This window comes from Physella acuta, unplaced genomic scaffold (assembly GCF_028476545.2).
Source record: "Physella acuta isolate Inbredline_101_S28 unplaced genomic scaffold, ASM2847654v3 ptg000732l, whole genome shotgun sequence".
Lineage (NCBI taxonomy): Eukaryota > Metazoa > Mollusca > Gastropoda > Physidae > Physella > Physella acuta.
Window position 1 is genome coordinate 246,538 of NW_026732250.1, and position 11,853 is coordinate 258,390.

At 33.7% G+C, this 11,853-nt stretch overlaps 1 protein-coding gene across 1 annotated transcript; it reads right to left on the reverse strand.

Annotated features, from left to right (window-relative positions):
* Nucleotides 1-568: 568 nt before the first annotated feature.
* LOC131950069 (receptor-type tyrosine-protein phosphatase alpha-like) lies at nucleotides 569-7,411 on the reverse strand. The gene is made up of 8 exons (XM_059312107.1): nucleotides 7,277-7,411; nucleotides 6,698-6,788; nucleotides 4,177-4,250; nucleotides 3,618-3,749; nucleotides 2,586-2,705; nucleotides 2,007-2,077; nucleotides 828-963; nucleotides 569-664 (listed from the first exon to the last, which is right to left on the reverse strand). Exons 1-8 carry the CDS (start codon nucleotides 7,409-7,411, stop codon nucleotides 569-571), a joined length of 855 nt encoding a protein of 284 aa, XP_059168090.1.
* Between the last annotated feature and the right edge of the window lie 4,442 nt (nucleotides 7,412-11,853).

Here is an 11,853-nt window from a genome sequence, read left to right on the forward strand (position 1 = left end):
TATTTGTAGTTGCCTACAACAATAGGTTGTTTATAATGAAATGGGAGACGTCTTATTATTTAAATACATCCTAAAGTTTACCTGGCATGCACATGAAAATAGTGATGGATACGATGATTGTACTGTTGATCTAAGTTGGCCACAATGATTAACATTAACTGCACTTATAACCGTTGTATACGCTACTAAACCATGTCAAACACAGCATTCATTACAAATTAAAATTAAGTTGCAATTTTTACATTTCCAGTTTAAACATTTAATTAAATGTTAAAAATAAGATAGTAAAACACTGTGTAAAGAAAAATAAATTCATTTCCAATTTTTAAATGTATGTTTAATAGAATACTTTGAAAACTGTAACATATTTTTAAAAAATATTTAAGTATGAAAATTATAATACGAATAATATTTGTAAAGAAGAGTTCAAATTGAAATTAGTGTTGTAACGCATTTAAAAAAAATTAAAACAAAACTCAATGAAAGCGCATGATAACAAACATGCGATGCAGAATATGTAACAGTAGAGTCTATGACTTCCAATGTTGATACTCAGGGCATACACACATCAGACAGTTGAGCTGTACTCTGCTCGATGCCTCTCTGTAGAGATCACTGCTTCAGTGTAGAGTTTCATTGTCTCGTACACAAGAATATACTGTTGCTGTAGGTAAACAAAGAACATATATATCATAGGCTTTTTTGTATGTGTTGCATAAATTAGAAAAAAGAAATCGAAAACATTTGCAAAGTGTAGATTGGCACACATTAAATGTACACAAGTACTTGGACAACGTAAGATAAGGAAAATAATTGGTTAGACTTACAAGTGTAGGAATGGCGTGCGGTCTGATGGATTTGACTTTACCAACAACAACAGGAACGGTCAAATAGTTCTCTTGGTCCAGTCTGTCCATCAGAGTTGTCACAACATAGGCCAGTCCACTCAGTTCAGCACCGTTTCTTGGAAAAAAACAATTAAAAATACAAACATAAGGTTAAAGTTCAAAGGTCTGAGTTAAGTTTGTTTACTTCAGATGGTCTTCTATAAATAATACTGCAGTTCTCCAGTTATATCTGCAAATATCTAATTATCTACAGTAGTTAAAAATAGTATGGTTAAGTAAGTTTTGCACTTTACTTAATTTCTATTTGACTCGTAGATGTAAACTTTTACGTTGGTGTTGTTGTAAAAAGAATGGCGATGGATGGAGGGGGGGGGGGGGACTACACCATGTATCACGTATCCTAGATACAACACTAAGTAGGCTTAAGTTCTAAGATCCATATGGAAAAGGGAGTATATTTCATAACTTTTTTTACACTGGTATATGAATGTGGGGCTAAACTATCCCCATCCGCCTTTACTTTCCCCAACGCCAGTCATGTACCCATCAAGCCTGGATAGAGTCAGAAATGTCCGGAAACACCAGTCATGTACCCATCAAGCCTGGATAGAGTCAGGAATGTCCGGAAACACCAGTCATGTACCCATCAAGCCTGGATAGAGTCAGAAATGTCCGGAAACACCAGTCATGTACCCATCAAGTCTGGATAGAGTCAGGAATGTCCGGAAACACCAGTCATGTACCCATCAAGCCTGGATAGAGTCAGGAATGTCCGGAAACACCAGTCATGTACCCATCAAGCCTGGATAGAGTCAGGAATGTCCGGACCGATCGCTCTGCCACACCACCACGGCGTCTCAGTTAAAGATCTATCGGTCTATATACTGCGTTGGTGACTTTAATGGAACTGTGTATGTCGGGGGGGTTGAAGGTCACGATGCTATCTGATGTTATAGATTTAGTCTAGCTAGTGGTGGATTGGCGTAAGTTAAAGCTTATATTCAATACCAAAGACAACACACAATTCAAACATGCATGCATGTACAATTACGCATATGGTTGCTATAAATAAATAAAACGCATAACCAACACACTTGCCTGCACGTGTAAACTACTGACTTATCCGGAGTTCTCAACGATCGCGCGTATTGAACAAACGGCAGGAGATTTTTGGGTTCGATATGACGCTCTGTAAACGTGAGATGAGTCACTTCTTGCGTTTGTTTCCCCTAAGAGAAAGGAAAAAAAAATATGTTTTTTTTTTTAAAAATTAAGTTCGAGCTACAGTGTCCTTTCTTACATTGTAAAAAATATTGGTGAAAAATGAAAAATTCAAAGCAGCATTTTAATACTAGTAAACTTAAAAATCCCGAAACACAAACATAAACACTATGTAGACATTTTAATATACACCAACATTTATATTTTATATAAACAAACTTCTATGCATATATATATATATATATATATATATATATATATATATATATATATATATATATATATATATATATATATATCTGTATATGAATATATATGTATATGCATGTTTTAATAGTTACATATATATATATATATATATATATATATATATATATATATATATATATATATATATATATATTTATTTATGTGGAACATCTTAATTGCATATTTCGCGTTTCTATGATGAAAAGCGCACACTATATAGTTCTCAAACAACGTGTAAGATGTCAGCAGTGTATTGTGCAACATTACCTTAACGGTAAGCTTAATTTCTGTCCATGTTGGTGCTGTTGTTACTGACTCGACATTGACAGCTATGTTCCCACATTGTAACGGCTGGCCTTGTTCTTCAGGTAAGTAGATAGCTAATGACTGGAGAAAAAAAAACATGTTTTTTTTTTGTTAACTTTATTTCAACATTTACACGTTGAAGGTTGGGGTGCTTTAGATTTTGGTATAACAAACTGTATATTAGGCCGTCAAGAAACCACTCGCTGCAGAAGTGACAACATCAGATTTTTCCAGTCCACCTCATCAAGTCAACATTCCGTCTCGGCTTCTTCAGTTACTTGTAAGCCTTTCACCATATTTTATGTTTGGTTGGCTTGAGTCGGGTACCTATATACAGCTCGATATATTTTTAAACATCTGAACCAAGCTCTTACCCCTGGTCACAAGCCGAATTCGACACAGAACGCTTCTATTATTAGGTTCTATTATTAGCTTCTATTATTAGCTTCTATTTTTAGCTTCTATTAATTAGCTTCTATTATTAGCTTCTATTATTAGTTTCTAATATTAGCTTCTATTATTTGCTTCTATTATTAACTTCTATCAATAGCTTCTATAGCTTTTATTACTAGCTTCTATTATTGGCTTAGCTTCTATTATTGGCTTCTATTATTTGCTTCTATTATTAGCTTCTATTATTAGCTTCTATTATTAATGTTTAACCTGGCATAAAACACTACACTACAGCACTCAATTAGGATAGCGGTTAAATAGTAGAGCTGTTAACTGATAACTCGAGCCTCGAGTTCGGATCCCTGGTTTGAGTCCACTCAGCTTTTAATGGGTACCTGTCTCATGTTAAGGAATCTAAAGGCGGTTTGGCATAGTAATAACCACATTATCGCTTCATACTTCAACTGGTCTACTCTAATTCTCTTGTTCCATGGACCGTAGGATTTTAAAAAAATTACGTTTACTGCAGCACACACACACACACACACATACACACACACACACACATACACACACACATACACACACACATACACCTACCTTGTCCTTTTCATAGGATTTAAAAGCAACAATCAAGGAGACGTTATACTGTGTGACCAGTCTCCAGAAATCATTGACCGTAGTGGGCATGGGCAGCTGGGTCAGAAACTGTTTGGTCTGGGTGTACAGGCTCTGGTTTTATATGGGATACAAATCATTAATAGCAAAATAATCAAGTATAAATTATTGTTAGCTCAATAATCAAGAACAAATCATTGATAGCCCAATAATCAAGTACAAGTCAATCTTGTCACAACCATAAATACTTTTCCGATTGCATAATTTATAATGTGTTTCTACAATTGTATATTGTTAAATTTTTATTTTCTTTCTTTAAATAAAAATTAGTTTGTACATTTATAACATCCACTATATTATTTTCAACAAAAGTCCGTATCGTTAAGTACTCGATATATCGCTTAACATGCTGATTATTTAGCCTCAAAAATATTGCGAACAGAGAGAGAGAGAGAGAGAGAAGTACACAATGGGCTTTTATATATTAGGATTGTATACAATTAAAAACATTTAAAAACTAAGCGAAAAAACAGAGTCTTACAGGTAATGTGACAGCATTGATATAGCCCTCTTCTCCGGGGGAATCCACTTGTAAAAGAGGTTGATACTTTTTGTCTAAACAATACATAGATTAGTTAATTGATCAGAAATAATTTATAGTATAAGCCGCTTGTGTCATTTCTCTACTTCCGTTCGTCAGTCAACAGTATAGCTACTTTTTCTTCGTTTCTCAAGCTTCATTTCAACTCACGACAGTAAGAACATAATTAATGGAATACACAGCCGTTTGTTTGATTAAGCAATTTAATAAAGCGTTAGCGGTTATATTTTATTTTGTGTTTGCATTTTTGTTTGCGTTTGCGTGTTGCGTTTGCATTAGCGTTTGTGTTTGTGTTTAAGTGATGCGTTTGCCATAGCGTTTACGTTTTGTTTTGTGTTTATGCTTGTGTTTTATTTGCGTTTCCTTTTGTGTTTGCGTTTGTGTATGTGTATGTGTGTGTATGTGTATGTGTATGTGTATGTGTATGTGTATGTGTATGTGTATGTGTATGTGTATGTGTATGTGTATGTGTATGTGTATGTGTATGTGTATGTGTATGTGTATGTGTATGTGTATGTGTATGTGTATGTGTATGTGTATGTGTATGTGTATGTGTATGTGTATGTGTATGTGTATGTGTATGTGTATGTGTATGTGTATGTGTATGTGTATGTGTATGTGTATGTGTATGTGTATGTGTATGTGTATGTGTATGTGTATGTGTATGTGTATGTGTATGTGTATGTGTATGTGTATGTGTATGTGTATGTGTATGTGTATGTGTATGTGTATGTGTATGTGTATGTGTATGTGTATGTGTATGTGTATGTGTATGTGTATGTGTATGTGTATGTGTATGTGTATGTGTATGTGTATGTGTATGTGTATGTGTATGTGTATGTGTATGTGTATGTGTATGTGTATGTGTATGTGTATGTGTATGTGTATGTGTATGTGTATGTGTATGTGTATGTGTATGTGTATGTGTATGTGTATGTGTATGTGTATGTGTATGTGTATGTGTATGTGTATGTGTATGTGTATGTGTATGTGTATGTGTATGTGTATGTGTATGTGTATGTGTATGTGTATGTGTATGTGTATGTGTATGTGTATGTGTATGTGTATGTGTATGTGTATGTGTATGTGTATGTGTATGTGTATGTGTATGTGTATGTGTATGTGTATGTGTATGTGTATGTGTATGTGTATGTGTATGTGTATGTGTATGTGTATGTGTATGTGTATGTGCATGTGCATGTGAATGTGCATGTGCATGTGCACGTGCACGTGCACGTGTACGTGTACGTGTACGTGTACGTGTACGTGTACGTGTACGTGTACGTGTACGTGTACGTGTTGTGTACGTGTACGTGTACGTGTATGTGTACGTGTACGTGTACGTGTACGTGTACGTGCACGTGTACGTGTACGTGTACGTGTACGTGTACGTGTACGTGTACGTGTACGTGTACGTGTACGTGTACGTGTACGTGTACGTGTACGTGTACGTGTACGTGTTCTTGTACGTGTACGTGTACGTGTACGTGTATCTGCACGTGCACGTGCAAGTGCATGTGCATGTGCTTGTGCTTGTGCATTTGCACGCGCGTGTGCGTGTGCGTGTGCGTGTGCTTGTGCATGTGCTTGTGCTTTTGCATTTGCATTTGTATTTGCATTTGCATTTGCATTTGCATTTGCATTTGCATTTGCATTTGCATTTGCATTTGCATTTGCATTTGCATTTGCATTTGCATTTGCATTTGCATTTGCATTTGCATTTGCATTTGCATTTGCATTTGCATTTGCATTTGCATTTGCATTTGCATTTGCATTTGCATTTGCATTTGCATTTGCATTTGCATTTGCATTTGCATTTGCATTTGCATTTGCATTTGCATTTGCATTTGCATTTGTCTTTGTGTTTGTGTTTGTGTTACGGTTGTGTTTGCGTTTTCGCTTGCATTTGCGCTTGTGTTTGCGTTTGCGTTTACGTCGATTCTATACTTACACTGACCAAGTAGAAAGTAGAATGTCGATTCTATATTTTTTTTATTAGGTAGAATGTCGATTCTATATTTACACTTACTAGGTAGAATGTCGATTCTTTATTTACATTTACCATGTAGAATATCGATTCTAAAATTTACTCTTACCAAGTAGAATGGTGTTTCTATATTTACACTTACTTTGTAGAATGTTTAATCTGTCGTTACGCTGAGTGATAGAATGTTGAGCCTATTTTTACACTTAACTAGTAGAATGTTGAATCTGTCTTTACACTTAGTAGTAAAATATAAAATCTATTTTTACACTTACTATAGTTAATGTCGTTGCACACTTACCTGGTGCAATGTCGAATGTTGTGTTACACCTCTTACATACTTAGATTCTAGATTGGTGAATCCATCTTACTCATGTTCCACACTTACCTGATAGAATTTCTGAATCTATCTTTACTGTTGGTATACACTTACCTGGTATAATGAGGAATCTATTTTTACTATGGGTATTCACTTACCTGGTATAATGAAGAATCTATTTTTACTTTTTGGATCTTGGGTAACGTCCCCTACACCACCAGTAAGTTGTGTCTCAAAACTAAACAGATTCTGAAATAATGGGTATTGAACACCAATTTAATAGTGATTTACTTGAATAAAAATCATGTTGTAAAAGCACATGTTTAACAGTAGGTAATGTGTTACTAATTCTTATTAAGGTTAGGTTGGCTGACCCAAGCACCTACCCCGATGCTAATGAGGCTGCAACCAATGTAGATGAGGAAATGGAGTCTATTAAGTGATATGACTACAAACTTTGCTTTTTTTATTTATGTTTCGGCAACCTAATCTGGTACAAAAGATAATGCATAGTATTCCTTTGAAATATTCCGGCACACTATACTGGTTGTATCTGATAGCCGAAAACATAATTTATTAAACATATTATATAGTTGTTAGAAACCATACCATAATAAGAGCTGCCGAGTGTTGGCAATCGAAAAAAAATATTATTCATTGAGCATTGATGTTTTCATCAAAATATTTTTATTTACAATCACAATACGAAGAAGCAAAGCCACTGAATACAAACTTACATTGAATTCATTTTCAAAATTATTTTTCCCGTCGACGAGGTTCCTCATGAGATGTAGTTTGAGACATATGGCGCTGATGTGTGTATAGCTGCCTGTACAGGCGACGCCAGCCTGCGCGGCGTGGTGCAGGAACATGTACTGCTCCTGGAAAACAAATGCAAGTAACTAGTCTCTCTCTCTCTCTCTCTCTTTCTCTCTGAGGCCTGGTCAAGAAGCATGTTCTTCTCCTGGAAAACACATGTTTCGTTAACTAACAAGTCTCTCTCTCTCTCCCTCCCTCTGTCCCTCTCTCTCTCTCATTCTATCTCTCTCTTCCTCCATCTCCATCTCTCTCTCTCCTTCTCTCTCTCTCTCTCTCTCTCTCTCTCTCTCTCTCTCTTCCTCTCTCTCTCCTAGTTTGCCCCACTTAGGTTTGGTGTCACATATCTTCTAGTGTGTAGGCTTCTTATATTACCAACACTTCCTCTATGCAGCGAATACAACAATATCGATGACAGTGATAACACAGTACAAAACGTCTGATAGAAATTATCCAGTGATCTAAACAATTGTCCTAGTATTATTCTTAATAACAATTCAATTTTTACTGGTTTTTTTTTATATTTTACTAAACAGTTGTACACTTCCTCCAAACTAAAAAAGAGTTGTGAAACAATGACAAATTGTTTGGTGATAATTAGAATGCTTGTTTGTTTTTTTTTAATGTTGTATAAATAAACCTAATGCATTTGTAATGTTTGATTCCACTTGAAAAAAATTAACTGTAGAGCGTTTCAGAAAGGAGCTGTGTTATTAACTAGATCCGTTGTATATTTTTCTTTTTTATTTAAATCCTTTAATCCGGCTACTCATATCTCACTTTTTTCTCTTATATAAACATGCTTTTTTGCTCACGCGATGACTCTATTCTAAAACATCTCATGTGTGAGTTATTTTGAAACCAAAATATCAATTCCTTTTTTCTTCTTATCAATTACAATATTAGTGTAGTTTAATATTGTTTTAGAATTAGTTAGAATCTAATATCAAGTTAAAAATTCGCTATACAATAATCTAAATCTGATGCTTTATTTAAAGAATAAATTTGCTACGTTTTTGTTTTAAACATTTTATGCAAGAAATACTTTTACATCTTTTGATGAAGGAAAAAATCTTGACAATTTGTTAAAATATTTCATTTAATGTTCGTTATTTTTTTTTTATATACTAAAGAGCTAGTGAGAAAACATTGCAAGTGTAATAAACAAGGAGTAATCTCCCCTAAACTTTCTCGAATAATTTTTATATAAAATAACAGGGGATGGGAACTCGGGCTATAGACATGATTTTTAATCCATTTTAAATACTTAAAGTTTTAAAAATAGAATAAAATCTCGTAGACAAAAGAATTGCACACCAAGTGAACGCCAAATAAAAAAGTGCATAATAGTGCGCAATATTATTAGTACTTTAAAAATTTACATTAGTTTTTTGAGAAATCGGAAGTAGCGTAGATTACTACTTCCTGTCAACGGAAATTACTCAAAATTTAACAGAAGGTAAAAAATTAGATCTTTTACTTTCATGTGAAATTTCGTTTATCTGTCTGAAATAGTACGCAAGTTATAGGCTTTTGAAAATTTCAAAGTAGGAAAAGTACCACTTCCAGTTTTCGGAAATCGCTCAAAAGTTGATACGGATCTACAATTTTAATAAAATACTTATATATGAAATTTCATCAACCTAGCTGTAGCGGTACTCAAGTTATCGTGTTTACACACACACACAGACAGACACACAGACACACATACATACGGACAAGATTGCAAAATTATGTTTTTCCGTATCAGTGAGATGTAAAACGTCAAGATTTGTAAAAATCTCGATTTTTTTTGCACGATTACAAGACTTTCTCTATAGCCTACTTCGAATATACGAGAAAGTAAAAATGTCATTTCTTGTAACATGTTAATAAATAAACCGGGAGTGAGAAAGCTGAATCCAGTATATTTGTTTGTAAAAATAAGTTTATCGTTGACATACTTTTATGGATTTAAGTGTTAGACTATTATCGTTTTCATGGTCTAAAATTATCAGTTAAAAAATTACTATTGAAAGTGTTGGGAAATAATTTTAATTTTTCAAACTAATAGTAATAATTGTCGGCATGTTCATTAAACACAATTTAAAAAAAATAACAAAAATTCTAATTATGTCTGAAAATTATTTATATTTAGTCCTTTAGCACTTACTTCCCTTTGATAAATTAGGAAAACACAATTACTTCCCTTTATAAAACATTCCATTAGTGGAAAAGAATTTACTTTTTATTACTATGTTTTGGTGTTGGGAAAAAAATAATTACATAATTAGCGGGGATAGATCAAGTGCAAATGTTGTAGGTATTTTACGAATAAGCTTGTAGTATTATAATTATTCATTTGATTTGGTTTGGCACCTACGTTCGTTTAAGTGAGTGCAAAAGACTATGAATAAGTTGGGGTACTATAGTCGATTATTAAGCTGAAACAGGCGATTCTGCCCCGGCTAGACTGTGAGCACTTTGCGTTTATGTTCGCGTTAGTGTTTTCTTTGTGTTTAGGTTGGTTTTGCGTTAGTGGTTGCGTTTTGATTTGGTTCGTTTTCGTTCTTTCCTTTTTCGTTTTCGTTTGTGTTTTTTTTTCTTTGGGTTTGTGTTTGTATTTGTGTCTGTGGTTGGTTTTGCGTTTGGATTTGGTTTGTTTTCGTTTGCTTTTTCGTTTGTGTTTTTTTCTTTGTGTTCGTATTGGTGTTTGTGGTTGTGGTTGGGTTTGTTGTTAGGTTTTTGTTTTCGTTTGCTTTTTTGTTTGTTTTTTCTTTGTGTTTGTATTGGTGTTTGTGATTGTGGTTGGGTTTGTTGTTAGGTTTTTGTTTTTGTTTGTATTTGTAATTGTGTTAGCGTTATGTTTGCGTTTTGTTGTTTTGGTTGGTTGTGGTTTGGGTGGGCAATGTCGTGTTTATGATGATTACTAAACACACAGGTAATGGTCTTTAACAGAAAGGTTTTTCACAGAAGCCAGAGCAGGGCCTGGCCGGGACGGCTAGTATTCTTATATAACTTGGAATATAGACATGATTTTTAATTACTTAATTTTTTAAAATAGAAAAGAATCTCATAGAAAAAAAATTGCGCACCGAGCGAACGCCAAACAAAATGTGCATAATAGTGCGCAATATTATTAGTACTTTATAAATTTTCATGCATTTTTTGAGAAATCGGAAATTGCGTAAATTAGTACTTCCGGTCAGTGGAAATAACTCAATATTTCACAGAAGGTAGAGAATTAGATCTTTTATTTACACGTGAAATTTCATTTATCTATCTGAAATAGTACTCAAGTTATAAGCTTTTGAAAAATTCAAAGTAGAAAAAGTACCACTTCAGGTTATCAGAAATCGCTCAAAAGTTGATACGAATCTACGATTTTGATAAAATACTTATATATAAAATTTCATTAACCTAGCAGTAACGGTACTCAAGTTATCGTGTTTACACACAGACAGACAGACAGACAGACAGACAGACAGACAGACAGACAGACAGACAGACACAAAGACATACGGACAATATTGCAAAATTATTCTTTTCCATATCAGTGAGGTGTAAAACGTCGAGATTTGTAAAAATCTCGATTTTTTTTTTTTTGCACGATTACAAGACATTCTCTATACTTCGTATTTACGAGAAAGTAAAAAAGAATGGTTTCTTTTAATTATGCTTAGAAACATTTCTGCTGTATAATCTATATACTACTAAAAGTCAAGTTTGTTTACATGCTTGAATATTTATTTTTTTGTTTGTTTTTTTGTTTGGCTGATTGACTATTGCACTTGGTTGCACTCATCGTGGAGAGCTGTAAAATAGTATGTAGGTAGAGAAATTTTTAAGTTTTAAGTCAGACTGTTAATCACACATTTATTTAAAGACGTTAATTAATTTATTGATTTATTCATAGGTGGAGTAACCCTATTTTTTTAAAGGGGTTCAGAACGACCACTACACTCGGCGGGACCGTGACGTCACAGTTTTTTGTTTACTCTTTAGTACAATAAAATGGCGGCGTCTATCGAAGAAAATTGTGTTCCCATTCAAAAGTTTAACGCGTTCTAAATCTAATTTTCTGTCGGTCATAACTTTAACAATACGTCCGTTTGCTGTATTTATTACGTTCCAACACTTATATCAATTTTCAACAGTCTTTTTTATTTAGTTTTACGATAAATTTCTCTAGATCTACAATCTGTCCAAGAAAGTTATTTATAGATCTAGATCTAGAATTTAGAATCTAGGTCAAATCAAAGATTTATTAGTTACAATACAATCCAAAAAAAAAACGAGACTTAAGCAAATCAGTCGTAGATCTAGAATATAGATAATTCTATATAGATTTAGATAATAATGAGTTTCTATATCCTAAACTATTTTAGACCTTTATTATTTTGTATAAATCTTTGTTTCGACTATGCAAATTTTGAAATGCTGATTCCAGGGCCTATTTGCGTAGCTTAAGATTCATACGCGGCTTCAATACCGGTAATTTTGCTAAATTATAAACGTA

What these genes read in the sequence shown, in the direction of transcription:
- LOC131950069 (XM_059312107.1), bottom strand. Translation starts at nt 7,411, where the DNA reads ATGTTCCTGCACCACGCCGCGCAGGCTGGCGTCGCCTGTACAGGCAGC. An exon ending in AATCCTATGAAAAGGACAAG is followed by an intron (nt 2,706 to 3,617) that starts GTAGGTGTATGT and finishes TTTTTTCTCCAG; the next exon opens with TCATTAGCTATCTACTTACC. An exon ending in GAACCCAAAAATCTCCTGCC is followed by an intron (nt 964 to 2,006) that starts GTTTGTTCAATA and finishes TTTTTTTCCAAG; the next exon opens with AAACGGTGCTGAACTGAGTG.